The sequence below is a fragment of the Python bivittatus genome, unplaced genomic scaffold (genome assembly GCF_059951505.1).
Source record: "Python bivittatus isolate LINGU-HERP-01145 unplaced genomic scaffold, Pbiv_v1 ctg000020_np1212, whole genome shotgun sequence".
Classification (NCBI taxonomy): domain Eukaryota; kingdom Metazoa; phylum Chordata; class Lepidosauria; order Squamata; family Pythonidae; genus Python; species Python bivittatus.
The window spans coordinates 113056868-113077844 of record NW_028277030.1 but is presented as its reverse complement, the minus strand read 5'-3'; the positions used below and the strand labels follow the sequence as shown (position 1 = coordinate 113077844).

The 20977-nt window shown below is 40.1% G+C and overlaps 1 protein-coding gene across 7 annotated transcripts in view; it reads left to right on the top strand.

The window, feature by feature from the left end:
* The first annotated feature begins 2210 nt into the window (after positions 1 to 2210).
* Positions 2211 to 20977, top strand: part of RPS6KC1 (ribosomal protein S6 kinase C1) — a 109178-nt gene continuing 90411 nt past the window's right edge. For 5 of the 7 annotated variants that reach the window (XM_088146796.1, XM_088146800.1, XM_088146794.1 and 2 more), the window contains exons 1-3: positions 2211 to 2613; positions 10483 to 10518; positions 17610 to 17730. In XM_088146796.1, coding sequence (XP_088002922.1) covers positions 2509 to 2613; positions 10483 to 10518; positions 17610 to 17730 — 262 coding nt within the window. In that variant the 5' untranslated portion in view covers positions 2211 to 2508. Of the gene's footprint in view, positions 2614 to 10482; positions 10519 to 17609; positions 17731 to 20977 lie in introns of those variants that run through there. The other 2 variants (XM_088146805.1, XM_088146819.1) reach the window with 2 other exon arrangements.

Sequence of the window (20977 nt, the reverse complement as noted above, 5' to 3'; positions counted from 1 at the left end):
AGTTCTTATAAAAAAAGAGATTTTAGGCATAAAATATAGATTAAAAATAATTTTGCTGAGGGGGAAATCAAGTTGCAATCATATGAGTTGTAATTATGCAGTGCTTCAGATCTGATCTACAAAAAGTACTTTGGAGCATACAGGAATATGAATGCAACACTTATCTAAACCACCTTAAAGCAGCTGTGTCTTTTCCCAGAAATGCACAGCAGGACAGCAGCTATGTAATCCCAGGAAAAGATGTGTCTGCTGTAAAGAATTGCAGACTGGTGTTACACTCACACTCTTGTGCACTCCCTCCTCCTTTTGGAGATCAAATCTGAAGTGCTGCACAGCTTCAATATTAACACTTATTTGGGGTTTAGTTGTATTAAACTTTAGCATAACCTTACTCAAGCTATAGCCTTATGTGTGCAGAGCTGGGAGTGATTTTCTGAGTAAAAAGTCACAGGACTATTTTAAGGTTCACTTCTCAGTAAACAATTGGTGCTTTGGTACACGGCAGTTAAATGAGTGTTAAATATCTAACAAATTCATATATTACAAACCTTATTGCCATGATGCCATTTCACATCTAGTTTTAACCGAATGAAGCAGTAGTCACTGAACAATCAACGTAGATTCTATCCTTTTAAAACCAAATACAGTAAGAACACTCATGAAAACCTGTACAGTACTGTAGTGAAGTTGTCATGGCAATACTGGCTGCTATACCTAGAATTTAGAAGCATGTTTATGGTGATCTCACAATGTAGGATGAGGGGAATCTCAACATGTTGACAAATCCCAAGTGATTTAAGTTCTGCACAAGCAGCCTTCTCAGAGAAAATCATCAGATGTATATTCTGTATTAAATTATGCAGTAATACAGCCAAACAAAAAACAAAAAAACTTGCCCGTTTTCTTCACAAAGTCATAACACTGCAGTAGTAGTTTTTTAAAAAAATTCTATTTGTTTATATTTTTTATAGCCTGCCCAAATGTGTAGATTTCAACTGTGTAGGTTACAGCGTGACAACACATTAATGAAGAAAGGTTTTGGTCTGTATTAGTTACCCCAGGTGTATAAGCAAGAGTCACAGAAGTTAATGCAATAACAAATTTGTTAGCCTTTAAAATCCTACAGTTCTATTTTTATTTATTATTTTGCCATCATAATCCAACAAATTTCAGAGATGCGGCCCTCAGTATATTACAGAGAGAGGCTATCTTAATTATACTCATTTTACAGTGACCATCTGCGCATTAGATAGGATTCTGCAGCATGTTGTAGGAAATCCACACAAGAAACACCTTGATGACTGATCTCATTGTGAAACTTCAGAAAATTAAAACATTGATACAAGCAAAAGACTGGTCCAGGATCCAGGAGGGACTTACAAATCTGTATTCAATATTTGTGTGACCAAGTTTTATTGCTGCTGCTGCTGCTATTAATTAGTACAAAGATTTTAGTCTGCTTCCAAAGTATTCCTTGAAAATGAAGGGAGAGTGAGACTAAGCCACTAAGCTTCCCCCGCTGAACATGCTATATAGTACTTCACACTGATTTCTGCATATGCACTGTAAGAGTCTGCAGGGTGAGGATTGAGCTTTTGTGTATACTTTTCTAGTCATGAAGGCTTACTCTGCACACATTTGCCCTTTATGTATTATGCCTGGTGGAGTGGCTACTCCCCATGTTTTGTATCAGTATTTTCCCCTCCTCTGTGCTCCTGGTACAAAAAATAAAGGAAATGTCTGAAGACAATATAGAATGTCTATGTGTGTGCATGTGCATATATAAACACACACACACACACAATTATATAGTTAGATATTATAATACAATACTCAACTCACCAGAATTAAGATTAAACAAGAGTCAGAGGGGCTAATGTCTTTTCATTCTCTGATCCTCTCTCTCTCTCAATTCTGTCTCACATCCCTCCCATACGGAATAGGGCGGAACTTCTTTACAGGGTACAACAAGCAACATTAGAAAGGGGCCACAAAAACTTTACATCGCCTACCGAGGATTACGATGAAGACAAATCTTAATGGGGCTAACCCCCGCTGAATTCAACTCTTGATTTCCCTACCAGAATGGTGATGCCAGATAACACTGAGCGTTTTTCCCCATTTATTTTTGTAAGGACAAGTTCCGTCTGTCTACTTTTTTCTGGATACCAAAGAAGCCGCAGCATTTGCTGTAGCTTCTCGATCGTAACACCGCTGTGGGGATCTCGCCGTCCTTTCTCTTGTCTCCAGCCCTTATGGGTGGGTGGAGAAATGGACCGACCGGCCAGCGCGAGAAGCCACCGGTCCTTGCCGCTCGCTGAGCCGCTACGAGGGAAGCGATACGGGCGCGGTACTTCCGCAGCTGCTTCCGCCTCTAGTCCGGGCCTGACCCGGGAGTGGATCGATTGACTGACAGCTCGGGGAGGCGGCGCCCAGCCGGCGCCGGGGAAGCGGCGGCCTCGGCAATTCCAGCGAGCCCCTGCGCCAGCGGCGACGGCGGCGGCAAGGATGATATCTCCGCGGAGTCGAGGCAGGGAGCTGGCCCGATTCTACACGGTCACCGAGCCCAAGCGCCATCCTCGGGGATACACGGTCTATAAGGTCACCGCGAGGGTGAGTTGCCTTTTGAGAGGTCGGGAAAGCGAGTGAGGGGCTTTCGCCTCCCCGATGATTTTCAGCGGCCGGGGCTGGGGGCCGCAGAGCCGATCGTCGGGGCGGATTCCCTGCCTTGGCGCTTGCTCCGGGTGCTCGTGAAGCTGCGGGGTCAGCTCATCGGTAGCAGGGCAGGGAGAAGCTGCCCGGCGCTCCCGGCTGGCTGGACTATGCGTTCGTGAGCCCCATGCGGCACATCCAGGAAACGCGAGGCTGTTCCTTTCGTCCAAGACATCTGCGCGCGTATCAGGCTGGTTCCTCCTCTGGCATCTTTCCCTGGTTCTGCTATCCGCAGTCTTTGAAAGCTGGAGGCGGCAGGGGTTGGGCCTGAGGCTCTTTGCAGTCGGAGCCTATGTTTTCCTACCGAGCGAAGATGTCCTACCAGTCAAAAGCTCTGACTTCACTTCCTTCCCCCAGCAGATATGCAGCTTGTCACCCTGTCACTCAAATTTTTTCAGCGCGTGAAGGGGAAAATAGCACTGGAGGTCCCTCTCTTTCTATAAAAGTTCCCCATTACATAGAATGGAGGGAATATTGTTCATATTCTTAAAACCACTTCCTTGGTTATGAGAGACTGCAGTGTCCCTTGATTTCCTATCTCCTGATGAGAGAAAATGGAAGAAGTGTAATCCACATCCCAGATCCATCCATCCATCCTTCCTTCCTTCCTTCCTTCCTTCCTTCCTTCCTTCCTTCCTTCCTTCCTTCCTTCCTTCCTTCCTTCCTTCCTTCCTTCCTTCCTTCCTTCCTTCCTTCCTTCCTTCCTTCCTGATGTGGGGCAGGATGGTGGGGGGAGAGGGAAGAATATGTGCAGAAACAATATTGCATATCTTTTATTGCATAATTATTGCATAACTAAATATGCATAACAATATTGCATAAATATTGCATAATATTTATCTATTTTAATTAATGTTTTATTCTATTTTTACTGTAAACCGCCCAGAGTCACTCCGCAGTGAGATGGGTGGTGGCAAATTTGAAATACAAATAAATAAAGAAATAAATAATCTCAGGTAAGCCACATTGAATATAGAAGGTCTTACATTAGAGTAAAGGCACAAAGGATTGTCAGAATTGTGAATGGCAGGTGTTCCCTGGTAGAAATGTGTTGAGGGAAGAGCAATCGAAATCTGCATTGTGTAAGACTAGAGTGGAAGGAACAGCTGTCAACTTAAGTCCCAATAGGATGAACACGCCAGAGCAACAGCCAATGTGTACTTGATTTGTGTTCGCAAAGGGCAGCAGAAGGTTATGGATTGTTCTGGGTTTCTCCCTTGAAGGGGAAAAGGTGAATGAATTGCAAGGCCCACGTGCCCTTGAGTTCAGTGCAAGAATCATATTAAAAATAATCTATTATAGGGAGGAAGGATCTGCTTTGTGCAGAAACTCAAACCAGTCCCACTCATACTTTAAATAGCAGATAATTTTTTTGGAAATTCATTCCCGATCTGGATTTAAAAAACCCAAACTGCTGTGTTAGTCACAACACGGTTATTTTGCACATCGTTTGAAATGCATTGAACATTACAGGAAACCTTATCTCAGAGAGTAGGTCCTCTTTCAATTTCTAAGCTCTGTCCATAATTAGGAGATATTACCAAAATACTGCATTTATTAAATGTTTTTGACCCTCACAATAACATTATGGCTGGAGGAAAGTTCTTCTGATGCTTTATGTACTTGAACTTGGTACAGCCGCTTAATTTCTCCATCTTTTGTTAGAAACAGTGTGGGCATTCAACAGTAGTAATGACAGGGCAACTTTGTAGTAGCCACACAACACTTGCTGCAGACTGTACTGTACCTGTTAGTTTATGCTGATGATGAGTAGGAGAGTACTCCCAATACTTTTATTAGTTTGAGATTTCTTTGGGTAAATAAAAGATCAGTAGCACCAGAGACAGAAAAAAATCTTGAATTGTTTTCATTTATTTGAGACTTTTGGGGAGAATAATCTTTAAAATACTTTGTGCATTCTTGGAAGAAGGGTACAGGCAGGCTTTTTTGTTATTTTAACTCAAGGCATTTCTACTATTTGAACTGCCCTGAATTTGTTCTATAGAATATTCCTTTGCAGATGTTAGCGGTAATAATAATAGCATTGATAAAGCATTGTAGAATGTTCAGAAAGCTTCATGTACATTCTTTAAGACAGCATTCCCCAAATGTACTGGTCTGCAACTACCACAACCTCTTGGTATTAACCATGCTGGCTGGGCATGATGGGAAATGAAATCCAGATTCTCTAGAGCAAAGTTTTTCAAACTTTTTCCAGTTGTGAAACTTGTTAGTTAAAAAAAAATCTTGAAAATCTTGATCAAGAGGCAAAGTTCTAGGATAGAAAATTGACAATAAAATGAAATATGTGCATGTTGTACTTTATTTATGCAAATTTATATATTAGTTATTTATTTATTTATTATTATTTTTTTGCCCTTAGTCTCTTGTGGAATCCCATCAAGTGCTCATGGAACCTAGGGGCCTGTGGAACTTGATTTGAAAAACCCTGCCCTTGTTTGCTTTCCTGATGTAGTAATGCTAATTGAAAATCTAACTATATTGCTCTGAGCAGGGTCATTACAAGGGGGAAAGATGCCTTATTCAAGATTGCTGATAGGTGGCAAGCTAGAAATTTGCCCTAAGATAACTGGGAGGGAAGGGGAAGCAATGAAGATTTCTGCGCCCTCCCAGTGATTGTGCCCAGGATGCTAATCTGACTGTGTGTGAAAAGATGTAGTATGGAATGTGGGTATGACTAAACAACTAGTAACAGATGCCTTCTAGGTTGAAAAGGTTCTCCTTTCCTAATCAAAGTTGGGTACAGTAATTTCATTATGGAGAAGAACAAACCACAATACTTTTATCCCCAAGGATTACAAAGTTGGTTTACCCTTTCTCATGAATTCTTTGGATATTCCTAAATAGTTTGAGGGCATAGAAGGGGAAAAAACAAGAAAACAGGTTAGATAAAAAGTTACATAGAGAAATCATGTGTCATAAAACAATGAAGTAGAACTATTTCTCAGTTAAAAGTTAAATCCTTATAAATATACAGTACAGCAGAGGCATATAGAATGTACACACACACACACACACGCACACTGTTATCAGCTTACAAAGTGCTTAAAAAGAAAACAGAAGATACGTTTGGATTCTTTTTCTCCACTTGCAGAATCTAATGCATGTTGCATCATGGTCTCTTGCCTTTACTTGGCTCTTGTGTGATTAACCCCTCAAGCTTGCAATGCCACGGGGAAGAGAGTGTTGCAGGAAAGATGTAACAATGTTACCTACACACGTACTTCTCTTCCCCCAGAGCAGAGCTAAATAGTGGATTTGATGCTAAACCTTGTGAGTTTGTAATCATCAATTTAGTATGCATACGAACACTTAATAATTGAGTTTAACACTTTTAACAAGAAGGAAGGTGAGTTTCCATAGGATGTTTACACCCTATAAGTTGTCATGCTCAGCAGTGAATGGGAGTCATAAACCTTTTAGGTGTTATTGACAGAGTCATTCCATTGATATAAATCGAATAAATAAATAATTCTCTGGAAGTGTAGGGACCTGCATAGAAAATGCAAGTGTGGTTATACCATAGGGTTGCAGAAGAACATCAGGATAATACCAATTTTATTTTTAATTCCTTTCCTAGTCATCTCCAACATGAAATTTTATCTTTTTCACTGTAGTCACCTGGGTTTATAGTCTCACATTGCTAATCCATCACAAATTCAAGTTCTATTTCTGGTTTAGTCACTGCTAGCTGAGACTTCTGTCTGTGTGAGGCCAGGTTTTTTCCTTCTATGCATCACATTGTGATAATTAGATATGAGAACTGTCATGCAAAGCATGGTAATGTAGGGTGCCTTCTGTCAGTTTTTATTCAGGAGGGGGTGGAAACTGAAAACAGAGGGATATGGGAGGTTATAGGTGGAAGGATGGGTCTGCGGGAAGCTCAGAATCCTAGCCCTAGGATGACCTTCATCTGTCACAGTGACAGGTTTATAAATATACATTTAGTCCTGGGGAAAGCAAGACTTGACAGCCTATAGATAAATTAAAAAAAACAACAACTTAATTCCGTGTCTTGTTTAAATGTTTAAAAAATGTCTATACTGTTTTATAGCTTCACTATGTTCCATGAAATCACATTACCTCAGAGGTGAGAGGTAGGTGGGTAGGGATAAAGTAATAGAGGTTCAAATCAGTAAAGGGTTTGATGATGGCAGTAAACCAACTGATACCTCAATCCCTGGGTTAACGGGATTACATGTTTGTTTTGAAGCCCAATGACAGCAAGAGTACATGGCACACTTTCCCCTTGTTATTTTGAGCCACATTTACCATTTTAATGCCCATTCTCCCAGTTTGTAGACTCCTTTTGGACCTTTTTTTAATTTGATTTTAACTTTGTAAAACCATTTGGTGTTTTTAGCAAATTTGCTACCTCATTGGTTATTCCTGACTGTTTTCCCAATTTTTTAATGAACATTCTGAAATGCACTGGTTCCAATACAGAACCATGGGACCCCACCATTTAAATCTGTCCATTGCAAGAACTGCCCATTTTTATTCTTTGCTTTCTATTTTTTAACCAGTTACTGATCCATAAGAGCATAGTGCTCCATGAATATTATGTTTATTTTGAAAAGGATCAGAAGTCTTCTGAAAATCATCCCTGTCCAAATGCTTATTAACTTAAAAGGATAGTGAGGTAGGGCTTATCTTTATAGAACCATGTGATATTCTTTAGAACATGTAGCTTCCTATGTTCTTGATAATGTAGTTTTCAGTAATGCTTTCTTCCAATTTACTCAGTAAAAAATTAGGCTAACTGGATCTCTTTTTTAAAACTTGGACTGAATGGACAGATCTGGCCAAGGTGTCTGTGGCTCGGTCTTGTGGTGTAATTTGGGATGAGTTTGAACTGGTGACTCCTGAGAAAGTGGACAGGGTCCTTTGTGCTATTAACTCAGCCACCTGTATGCTGGATTTGGATCCCCCTGGGTCATAAAAGTAACCTGTGGTTGTGTCCATGCTATGGTGTCCAGCTCTTTGAGGGAGAGGATCCAGCCTTAAAAGAGGCAGTGGCATGTCTCCTCTTCAAGAAGCTGCCTTTTTGGGGGAAGGTGATTTAGAAGGTGATTGGTTTGCAGCTGCAGAGAACCCTTGAAGAAATGGAGTATCTAGACCTGTTTCAGTGGGGTTTCAGGCTGGGATTTAGCTTGGAGACAGCTTTGGTTGTATTTGTAGATGACCTGTGGTGGAGTCCGGATGGATCTGATGCACTGGCTCCAGGGGTTGGGAAGTAGGGGCACCTTTTTATGGTGGTTCTCTTCTTTCCTTTAGGACTTGTTCCAGGTGGTGCTGGTTGGGGGAGGGAGGTCACTCCCTAGGCCTCTTCTCTGTGGGTTGTCATGGGGCTTGACTCTCTTTTCCCTCCTACTCAACATCCCTCCAGAATCATTGGTTGAGATCATCCACTGGTTTGAGGTTCAACATTATCAGTACATTTGCCTTATTGGCAGCCACATCCTACTGCTGATTGTCATTCAGTTTCTGATCAATTGCAATTCAGATACTATTTTTACATGTACTACTGCCAAGCTAGTTATCCCACATCATCTTCTTGTTTTCAAGATGCTTATATATTGATTTTATGATCTGCTGTAGAATTTTCCTGGATATCAACATTAGACTGCCTCAATCCTTCTTCTTCTGTCTTTTAAGATAGGATCAATATTTGTTCTCTTCCATTTTGCCTGTTCTGTAGAATTTTGCCAAGATTGTGAATAGAAATTCAGCTAGATCATCAGTATTTTAGGATGCATTCCATCTGGTCTTGGAGATCTAACTCATTCAAGGTCAGTAGGTATTCTTTGATTGTGTTTCATAGAAACTGAAGCTGGCATCCTGCTCCTTCTGTTTGCTGTTCACAACTGCCTGGTGGAAAACATATCCTCTTCTCAGACAAGTCTGAGCCAAATAGGAGTGGAGTAGCTCTAACTCTTCTTTTTTATTTGTTATTATTTTGTTGCCTTCACTCAGCAGCTAGTATACAGTTTCTTTTAAAGTAGCTTCCATCAGCAGGAGTTCTCCTTAAAAAATTGTCATTCTCTCTCTATATAGAAGGCAGATGTTAAACTTAACCTCCACTATTTCCAGCGGGGAGAGAAAAAGAAAGAGAGAGAATGAATCGCAATATGTAGTCTATATACCAATATATAGTATATCAGGAGCCATATGGCACTCCTCCGTGGTCTGTGGCCCTGCCTTTGCCATATATGACATGGATGCCCAAAATTAATTTGGCCCTTGGAATAAAATAGGTTCCAATAGAAGAGAATATATGTAGCTCAGGGTTGAACTGTGGAGTCCTTGGTGCTCTCTGAGCTTGGTTGTTTTCCTTGCAGACGTTTCATTACCCAACTAGGTAACATCATCAGTGCGAGGGAGTGTGGGTTTTCCTCCCTGTTTATATACAGTAGCTTGCCCTGCCAGTTTTGATGGGAGTGTGGTTTTATCTTTGGTAGTTCCTTGACTGAGGTCTTGTTTTCTGCTTGATTTTTTGCCTGGTGTTAATCCCTGCTTATCTGGGTGTTGGCTGTTGGAAAGGATGTGTTCTGGTCTTTTTTCTTTCCTTCTTAGCTTTTTTGTTCTCTTTTTTGAATGGTGTGTGAATGTGGTTTATCTCTGTGTATCTATTGATAGCTGATTTGTCTGAATGCCAAGCTTCCAGGGATTCTGTAGTATTTTTGGATTTAGCTTGGTCTAGGATGCTCAGTTTCCCAGTTGAACATATGGTTGAGTCTGTCCACGTGTTGTAAGATTCAGGAGTTTTCATTGGATCTTAAAATTGCTAAGTCCACTGGTATTCATGGATGCACTTTCCTAGTCTTCTGCCTGTCTGTCCTACATAGTGGCTGTTACAGCCCTTACACTCTATGTTGTAGATGACTTCTGTTTTTTCTTCTTGGGCTACTGGGTCTTTTGGTTTACTTAAGATGTTTTGGAGGACTTTAGTTGGTTTGGGTGCTACGGTAATGCCGTGTGGTTGTAATAGTCTGTTGGTTGTTTCTGAGATGTCTCTGATGTATGGCAGTGTTATCCTTTTCATAGCTTGCGTTGGTTGTACTGTAGTGGGTTGACTGGTCAGGCACTTTTTGATAAAGTTGCATGGGTTTCTATTTTGTTGGAAGATGTTGTATAGGCAGTCTGTTTCCTTTTTCTGCTGTTCTGGGTTGCTGCAGTGCATTTGTACTCATCTGAATAATGTTCTTACACAGCTCCTTTTGTGGGAGCATCCTAGACCAAGCTAAATCCAAAAACACTAGGGAATTCCTGGAAGCTTGGCATTCAGACAAATCAGCTATCAATAGACACATAGAAATAAACCACATTCACACACCATTCAAAAGAGAGAATAAAAAAGCTAAGAAGGAAAGAAAAAAACCAGAACACATCCCTTCCAGTAGCCATACCCAGATAAGCAGGGATGAACACCAGGCAAATGATCAAGCAGAAAACAGTACCCTAATCAAGGAACTATCAAGGAGAAAACCACACCCCCACCAAAACTGGCAGAGCAAACTACTGTATATAAACAGGGAGGAAAATCCACACTCCCTCACACTGACGATGTTACCTAGTTGGGTAATAAAACGTCTGCAAACAAACAACCAAGCTCAGAGAGCATCAAGGACTCCACAATAAAATGTTTCCCAGCCCAGTCTGTGTTAATACACTGGATTATTTCATCTGTTATTTTTTATTCTTTTAAAGGCCTGAAGCACTAAAAATACCTCTGCTTTTGTTTTTCAGATTGTTTCACGAAAAAATCCAGAAGATGTCCAAGAGGTAATGAAGGCTCTTTTGTTTATATTTTTGCTAGCTGCTTCTTTTTAAAGTATCATTGACTCTTATCACAATATATAAGCCTCAGCATTTGCATGATGATGTCATCATACCCCTTCTTGTCACATCCCCCCCCCCCCATGGATATCCACAGGAAGAGTGGCTAGAAAGTCTGAGTCAGTGTAACATAACTGGTAGCTGCCTGTCAGTAATAACTATGCACTGCAAAGTTGGGATATACCTTTTAAATAAATACAGAAATATGATTTGAGAGATTGCAGAGTGCCAGGAATTATACAGATTTTAAATGTGATTCAGTCAGGTGGACAGGCGAGAGGAAAGGGATGCAAAACAGATTTGATAAAGAATGAAGGAAGCAAATTTAGGAAAATTCCTTATACTAGGTCAGACTCTTGGATCAACCCGCCCAATATTTGTCTATTCTGTTTGGTGTCAGAGGTCTTTCTCATCCTCTGTTTCCTGATCTTTTTAATTGAGGGGAAGGGATTGATTTTGGCCCCTTTTAATGCAAGTATGCATTCAGTGACTAATGCAGTATACTCATTGCTGAACCAGTACAGTGGTACCTCAGGATACGAACTTAATCCGTTCCGTGACTCTGGGCGTATCCCGAGTTGGTCGTAACCCGATGCAAATTTCCCCATAGGGTTCAATGTAAATCCGGTTAATCCGTTCCGCCCTCCGAATTTGGTCAAACCCCGAAGCAAATTTTCCCATAAGGTTCAATGTAATTACCGTTAATCTGTTCTGGTGTCCGCGGACCACGTGTCAGGGGCGGGAAAACGGCCGGGCGCCGTGTGGCGGGGTGGGAAAACGACCGGGCGCCGCGCAGCGGGGTGGGAAAACGGCCGGGCGCCGCGCGGAGGGGCGGGAAAACGGCCGGGCGCTGCGCGGCGGGGCAGGAAAATGCCCGTGGACCACGTGTCGGGCGGAAAAATGGCCATGGACCACGTGTCAGGGGCGGAAAAATGGCCACGGACCACGTGTCAGGGTGGAAAAATGACCGTATCCCGAGGCGGAGTTCGCACATTGAGGTAAATTTTTGCGGCCAGAGCTGGTCGTAACCTGAAAAGTTCGTTAGTAGAGGTGTTCGTATCCTGAGGTACCACTGTATCTCTTCCTAAGGATAAAGTAAGGTGGGGTTGATAGCAAACAAAGTGGAATACTCGAGGCATTATGATAACTCTGAACACATTCATAAAGAGCAGAGCAGGACAGCCCACAGCACCCTCTGTGGACGTTTTGCATTATTTTATTCAATTGTTGTACACTGCCCAGAGTCGCTTTGTATGAGATGGGTGGCTATATAAATACGATGGATGGATGGATGGATGGATGGATGGATGGATGGATGGATGGATGGATGGCTGGCTGGCTGGCTGGCTGGCTGGCTGGCTGGGTGGCTGGTGAGACTGGTGATATGTATTCCTGAGGGCTTTCAGTAGTGGTGGGGGTGGGGGAAGGAAATAGAGAGCTAGAATGTTGGTGAAATTTTAAACACCACAGAAAATAATTCAGAAAATCCCAAACTCTCCCTGCAAGCCAAACAGGTTGGCCAGGTATGTAGTCCTCTCATCTCTGGTGATCACTCTGTCACTATCCTACACACTCCCATGGCTGCAAGATGGTGGTGATGATGCTGATGCTGATGTCACTCACCCAACTATAGGGAATGTGTTTTGACAGAGAGATTGATTTGTAAAATACTGAGAAAGCTCAGAAAGCTCTTCTAGTCTTTGGGCCATGAACAAAATGAAAAATACTCCTTCTGTAGTTCTACATGGGTAGAGAAGAGAAAGAGTCTTTCATCCTGTTATATGAATAATGTGTCCAGCAGAGAGATTTCCTGAATTTGTGTGGACACATTCGTCACGTATAAAGTTTCAGCAGGAGATATTTTTCTGCTTTTATTTATCTAACAATCTGCTTCTGTACATAAAGCACAAAGGGAGGAGTTGTAAGCAGATGACAGAGGGATCAGTAACATCAGAGGAATTGGTAAGCAGGGCAAGGAATGAGAAATTAAGCAAAGGGAGAATTTGGAGTTCATACAAAAAGACAGTTAGCAAGCTTGGGGGGAATATGATAGACTTTATTGTAGCAGGAAAAGATTGAAACAATTATAGTTGACTAAGGATAGCTGAAGGTAAAGTTGAGGGCCTATTGCTCATTGTGTTAAGTGCATAGCATGAAGTGCCATTTTGGTTTTTAAAAAAAGAATATTAATTCATGCTTAATTATTACTCCAGTGTGTAAGTAGGGAAAATTTAATCCTTTTCTCCACAGCTGCAATTCCAATGAAAGCTGAGATCTATCTTTTGTTATGTTAATTGTAGCTCAGGTAATCTTATTTTTGTTTTTAAATAATATTAAGGGCAGGGAGAGGGATAATTGTATATGTAGTGTGGAGGTTGAAAAAGTAAAGTCTCTTTCATAGGCACATATATGTAGGCAGTGGTATGGAGGTAGCTTGCCATTGCCGTCTTTTAGGATGACTTTTCAGCTTCTCATTTTAGACTACAGGTAGTCCTTGCTTAATGACTGTTCGTTTAGTGACCATTCAAAGTTATGATGGTGCTACAATGACTTATGACCAGTGCCTGAAGCTACGACCGTCGCAGTGCCCCCGCGGTCACGTGATCACGATCTGGGCGCTTGGCAACCACCTCGTACTTAAAATGGTTGCAGTGTGCTGGGGTCATGTGATCACCATTTGTGACCTTCCCAGCCAGGTCCCGGCAAGCAAAATCAATGGGGCTCCATGTGATTCACTTAATGACTATGTGATTCACTTAATGACTGCTGCAAAAAAGGTAAAATTGGATCTGGTCACATGATGATTCACTTAACAACTGCATTGCTTAGTGACCTAAATTCCAGTCCAAATTGTGGTTGTTAAGTCAGGACTACCTGTACAGCCTTGGTATTCCCTACCCATCCAGGTACTAATCAGACCCAACCCAGTTTAGCTTCCAGTCCCAGAGAAGGCCAGCCAGTTAAGACAATACGCATGTAGAGAACACATTTTTCCTCAATTGCAATCTCAGTGAATTGCATCAGCAACCATCCCAAAATTCATAGTGTTTAAGGAACATCTTGTACCATCTGGAGGGTCTTTACCAACTCCAACGGTAAAGTCAACCCTGACGGGCAGAATCTTCCTCAGAATTATAGCTAAGAAGGGAAGAATTAAAGCTCCATGCTCTGTGTACAGAAAGAGAAGAAACCGGAAGAAAATCAGACTGAAGGACTGTGCTAGAGATTAGAACTGGAGGAGTCTTGGGAGAAACTTAGACTAAAGACTGCATTGGAGACAAGAGTGGGGAAGATCAGGTTGGAAAGGGTGTTGCAGATTGGAGTCGAGTGGAAAAAAAGGAGCAGGAAAGATTGCTTAGAAGTGTATTGAGAAATTGTATGGGTGGGTGATTGGGTAGGAGATGGAAGGGGGATGTGAGTAGAGGGTGGATAGGTGGAAGGAGGGAGGAATATTGAGGAGGCTTCAGAAGAATGCTCAAGTGGCAGGCAGGAAGTGGAGGTTAAAAGCCCCCCTCCTGAGTGAGAGAATGGAATGGTGTGTAAGGGAAGTCATATTCCCACCCCACCCAGATGAGAGTTGAAGAGAAAGTAGGGACAGGAGGGAGGAAGAAGGTTGAGGAAGTTGGGTGACAGGGTGAGTGGTGGAAGAGGCAGAGATTTTAGGAAATTCATTGCTAGAATTTACTTCCTGAGATATTGACCATGGAGTACTATGAGGGTAACAAGGACTTTACAATATATTCCCTAACTATGTTCCTGCTTACTTGCTTGCTTATTTATTTATTTAAGGTGCTTTTATGGGTTTAGTCCTTCCAACTCTAAAAATATAGTAAGTATAATAATATCAAAAATATGTCATGCCATAACCTTTAGCCTCTCAAATTAACATAACACAATTAATATAATTTATTCATATGAATATATTATATTCATACTGATAATTCTGGTACATTACATAATAGCATAATTATTTCTAAATGTATTTTTGCTGTAACAAAATCCATATTATACAATGCTACTTCGTCTAGATTTTTAAAATGATTTGCCTTTTTAGATCTACTTGGCCCATATATTCATGGTAAATTTGGTAGTGTTTTTTAAAATATATATTGGTTAAAAAAATCTTAAACCAGCTTACTGGCTTGTTATTCACTGGAGACATTTAATTTAGCTTCCCAAATATGACAGCTGGTTAATATCACCCTGATACTGGCAAACATAACTTATTGACTCTGTGCAAGGTTGAAACTGGGTTATGAAGTCTTCTGGCTACTCATTTATTTCAACTTTTTAAAAAAATGTTAATGTTTTCAGCTTTAAACAGCACTTTGGTTTTATTGTGACAAACCTAGCCCAGCAAAAAACTTATATTTTCTTTTAAATCTGTCTGTTCTGGTTATAGGTTTTTCATCTGTTCCCAGGGGGATTCTGAATAAAATACAGATATCTATGAACAATTTGTTTATCTTTCTTGTCTTTCTTTTGAGAAAATGGTCATAGATGTTTCTACTGAGCTCAGCAGGCCTTTCTCCCAGCTGTATAATAAATAAAGTTTTGGGGCTAGGAAAGTATTTTATAGTAAAATACATAGGTTGTCATAAAATCATGCTTTTTTGAGCATTTTAACATTTCTTGAAGTTGGAAACAGCATCAGAGAATTGGAAGAAAGGCAGAATTGGTAAGATAAATCGCTATTCCTTCTGATCTGTATTTTTATCTGGGAGATGTGAGTTAGCTGCTTACTTCTAAATCTGTACTGAATATAATCCTTTAGCACCCCTATCTGGAATAATGTTTAATTCCTAAGTATACTATAAAAACTTTAAAAATAGCTCAATACCGAGTGGTAGACAACAGGGGTACTATATTAAAGATAGAAAAACATTAACATGTGCAAACTGCTTATAGAAAGATAATGGGTAGTATGTGGTCTGCTGTTAGGAATGAAGGTTTGTCAAAAGAAATAAAAAAGGTTGAAGAGTGTGCTTGTGTCCACTTTGCTATATGGAAGTGAGAATTAAGTATATCAAGGGAAAATGTAGGTTGGGAATTGGGTACTTAACAACAGAACGTGTCAATAATAACATGGGTGGTGAAGGAATGTGGATTGAATGCAAAAGTGAGTGACCAGAATGAAAGAAGTACACAGAGGTGTTTTGGTCATATACAGGTAATCCTCGTTTAGTGACCACAGTTGGGACCGGCAACTTGGTCATTAAGTGAAGCAGTTGTTAAGTGAAACTTAATGATCATATTTCAGCTTTCTTTTGCTTTACAGACCTGCAAAGGTTGTAAATGCAAGGACTGGTTGTAAAGTTACTTTTTCATCACTGTAGTAACTACGAATGGTCGCTAAACAAGGCAATGACTAAACGAGGACTACCTGTATGGAGAATGAAAGAGAATTGAATGGGGTTGAATTACAAGACACGTGTAAGAAGGACAAGTGATTTGGGCAAGAGGAAGGGGAAGACTGAAAAAGTAAGGGTTGAATGGAGTTGATGAGATGCTCAAGAACAGAGGGATGAGACGTTTAAGGGACAAAATGTAGTGTATGAAGTGGTGATGGAAACAAGGATGGCTTGCAAGGGTAGAAAGGTATGCAGAAGTATAATGAGAGAATGGTGTTGTTGTATACCAATTTTAACCATGATACCTTTCTTTTTCTTATTTCATACCTTTAATTTCTTTGGCTTCCTATTTCCTATTTCTTTTCTGCATTCTGTATTGTTTATCCCCAAAAAGAATACCAGGATGGCTAAATACATATGTGAATTTTTGAGTTCTGAATAATGTTGTCTTTTTAATAGCCCATGTTTGTGAAAATGTATGTATACAAAAAGGATGTGTGGGATCTTGGTGCCTCTAACAAGAGAAAGCAACTCTTAAGAAAGAGTTAAGAAATTCCAGGCCAGCATTGCATGTTACAAGATATAAATCCATTGGATAAACATAAGGATAAGTTGCAGAAAACGGATAGGGTTATATTAGTGGATTTACAAAAAGAAAAGAGAGTAGATATGTTAATACATGAAAGTGCTTTCCTTTCTCTGTAAGAACAGATGTACAAAGCCATTACCTTATTTTGTGATTATCTATTTTTAAAAAAAAAGATTGTCGAGGTTAATATTTACAACCCTAATTTAGATTATGTTGGTGTATTTCATGATTTTATATTCTTCATTGCTTTCCACTTTTTGATAATTGGTAGAAATTTAGTGGAAGTCTTAATCCTATTTTAGAAAAAAGTTATTGTCTGAAGAAGCTACAGTCCTCAGTTTGTGTGTAGCACTGAAGGCTTAACAGTTGCATGCAATGGTCTAGGCATCCTTGGTATGTTTCAGTGAATCCCTGAATGAACAAAAGCTGACACAACCTCTACAGGGAGAAAGTTAAACACAACTTCTTTTTGCAAATTTGAATGCATGCTTACTATTTATATACAGTTTACAGATTTAAAAGAAGAAAAAACCCCAATGAATATGGTGCACGGTTTGTTAATGCAGATTAAAAAGTAGTCCTGTTTCCAGATGACAAGCTGACATTTATGGACAAGCCACCAACAAGTAATGGCTTTAGGCCCTACTCTAGATATAATATAAATTGATTTTGATACGTTCGGGAACACCTTTTGTTAAAACTAGTTTTTTCTTGGCTTTTTTGATGGTGTCTTGGGCTGAAAGAGTACATTAGAAATATATCTTAGATGACTACAGTGAATTTAAGTACAACATTAAATCTGAAGAGTTCAGTTAGGGTTCTCTCCATCAGTTTATGAGCAAAAACCGAGCATTAAGTCATTTCATGGATTAAAACTCTTACTTAATATGTCTTAGTAGACCTGTTCTTTAGGTGGAAGAGTTGATGGAGGGAGGGAAAGAAGATATCAACAGCAAAATCTAGATTGTGTTAGCTAATTTTTTTAGTGACTGTATTGGTTTCTGCTATTTTATTTTTTATTTTTATAAATGCTCAATTAGAAGGACTAATTGCCTCATGGGTGTGTTTGTTTTCTGTTTTGTTTTGTTTTGCTTCAGATAGTCGTTTGGAAGAGATACAGTGACTTTAAGAAATTGCACAAAGAACTCTGGCAGATTCATAAGCACTTATTCAGGCATACAGAATTGTTTCCTCCCTTTGCTAAAGCAATAGTATTTGGTAAGCATCTTTTTAAAATCACTAAATAATTTGGGAATATATTTTTGTTCGTCTTGAAATAGAATAATTGGCATTGCCAATACCTCCCCCCCAACATTTTCCCCATCCTGTCTAAAAGATGTACTGATATTTAGTGATTAATACTTAAAGAGTTCAGTCATACCCTGAGAAGTTTCCAAACCTGTACTGAGATCTGTGCATTCAGTCTTAATGTGCCTTATCTCCTAGATATATCATGACTATATAATTACATATATAATCTTATATGTAAGGATCTCTCTCTCTCTCTCTCTCTCTCTCTCTCTCTCTGCCTCTCTATCTCTCTCTGTCTCTCTCTCTATATATAGTAAGCACCAGTTTGGTGTAGTGGTTAAAGGCATTGGGTTAGAAACCAGGATACTGTGAGTTCTAGTCCCATCTTAGATATAGAGCCAATTGGCCAGTCACTCTCTCTCAGCCCTAGGAAGAAGGCAATGGCAAACATTCTGAAAAATGTTCCCAAGAAAATTTCAGGGACTTGTCCATATTGTTGCCAAGGGTCAAGACTGACTTGCAGGCGCAAAGTAATATATAGCCTATATGTATTATATATCCATTGTATATCTCTTTATAGGTTCTGATTATGATTAGAATATCAAGATAACTTGTTATACACCTCACTTGTACAGGTTCCACTCCTAATTTTGGATCTAATTATGGGCTAGTGTTAATTTATACATAGACATTTTTGCTATCATGGTTAGTTCCAAATCATAATTTGTCTTGTATTCCTGAGAAAAATAGACGAAGCTGTTGAAAACAAGCAGTTGGGTCAAAGTGCAGATGTCTGCAGATATCACTGCTAAAAAGCCCGGCTGCCTCTGAAGATGAGCCTGAAGATTAGCCATCATCTGAGAAGGACTGCTTGACTAGTTAAATTGACTTGTTAAACTGTAATGCCTAAGCAGAGCTTCTCTTCTTGTGTTTTGTCCTCCATCCAGTTATTTCTTCCTTTCATGGCATCTCCAACCAGTTTTGTTATCCCCTTTGTCTTCATTCTCTTCCTGGTGCAGCCACCTTTTCCTCTTACTTTATCTTCCTCCTGGTTTTTTCTTCTTTTTTGCTGTTTCTATTGGAAGGAGGAAGAAGTGGGTTTGTGTGCCCGTAAAATGTGCTTTGTTGTGGAAGTGGTTCTGGTGAGAAAGAATGGTTGCTTGCTTGATATTAATCACCCCAGGAAAATGCAAAATATTTTATTTACTTGCTATATTTATATAGAGTGTTCTTTTCAAATCTTATAGCTGAATGATAGAAGAAAACATACCTTTTTATGTTTTTGTTTAATTACTTCAATAGAATTTCCTGTAATTCTTTAGGTAACTCTGTGAGCTCCAATTATGCTCTGCTGATTACTGATACATAACTTATTTAAAAAGGGCTTTGATAGTGAAATTATGAAATAGTACAGGTAATCTTCACTTAACTACTGCAATTGGAACTGGCAACTCTGTCGCTCATGCTGCAGTTTTTAAGTGAATCACTGCGGTTGTTAAGCGAGACATCATGTGACTGTGACTTGCGATTTTACTGCTGGCTTCTCTACTGACTCTGCTTGTTGGAAGCTGGATGTGAAGTGCGCAAATGGTGATCATGTGGCCACAGGATGCTGCAGCGGTCATAAACACCTGCTGGTTGCACAGTGCCCAAATTTGCCAAAAGGTAGGGGTCCCTCTGATCTCCGATGGGAGGCTGTTCCAAAGGACTGGGGCAGCCACTGAGAAGGTATGCCTCTGAGGTCCCATCAGATGGCAACATTTAAGGGGGGGAACCTGGAGTGTACCCACCCTATCTAACCTAGTAGGAGGGGCAGATACTCTCAGGGAGAGGTGGTCCTGCAAGTAACCTGTTGGGTGTCCCAATAGCATATTTTTATTATTTGGATAGGGACTTTTTTGTTCTTGAATTTAATGACATTTTTAGGCATGCTGACTTTGAAAAAGACCTTAAAATACATGTCTGATACAATTTTGGACAAGTTTTCCTCTTTTGAGATGACCAAGTGTTGTTGTTTTTTCTGATACTGGGATAAATGAGGAGGATACAAATTGTAAACTATTACAGTGCAGTGTTTAGAACATTCAACTGAGATTAGGGAGACTCTGAGTGAAATCTTCATTTGGTCAGGAAGCTGACTGGGTGACTTTTGACCTGTCATTGTCTTTCACCTTAACTTGCCTTTTGGGACTGTCGTGAGGATAAACTGTGTGTATGCATGTTTCTCAAGAGTCCTTGATGCACACACTACTCTGAGCTCCTTTGTAATGGAATGTGAGAATGACCTTGGAAGATGGGGGAAAGAGATGCTGCCTAGGGAACGATCAGACAAAAGGGGGAGGAGCCAGCAACTGAGTAGCAGGCAGAGAAGGAAACTTAGAAAGGATCTGTAAAAAGAGATGGTGGGAGATTTCTACTTTCAGACTTGCAAGATTCTGTTAATGTAGCCTTACAATAAAGTAGAATTAGTTCATCTTGTTGTGTTTCCTGTCTGGTCTACTTGGGAGGCTGACATCCTTGGAAGAAGAGATGGTGGTAAATGTAGTGAATAAAGATTGGGTAATATAAGGAGGATAGTTCAGATACGTTCAGATGGCAACATTTAAGGGAGTTTTGTGCTAACTATAGTCTGATTGTGGAGTTCTTGGTGCTTTCTGAGCTTGGTTGTTTGCTTACAGATGTTTCATTACCCAGCTGGGTAGCATCATCAGTGTGAGTGAGTGTGGAGTGTGGATTTGTTGCCTGTTTATAGTCTGGTTTCATATCTCAATTCACGGAGTAATCCTTTGGGTCTGGGGTGGGGGTGTTGGCTTCATTCTTTATCCGATAGATTATCCATCTCTCTCCTTTTTTTAAAAAAAAAAAACCCACTCCTCTAAAAAGCAGAAAATAAAAATAATATTTTTTCATGGATGTGATTTGATAGTTATGTGTTCTAATGGCAATGGCGCTGTATAAGTTTTGTTCTATCCTTCTTGTTCTTGGCTAAAATAAAATAAAGATGTCTTCAAGTTGAGCTTGACTTCTGGTGACTGCATGCTCTTGGAAATATTTTATGCTACTCCCCCCACGTACACAAAATTATTGTGCTGAAATAGAGGGTCCAGGCTGATCCCATGGGCTTCTCAGTGTAGCTTGTGTGACTGCTAGGATTTCTTTCTCCAGGAAAAAAGAGAAAGAGACAAGAATAATGAATTTGAGAGTAGCCAAATGG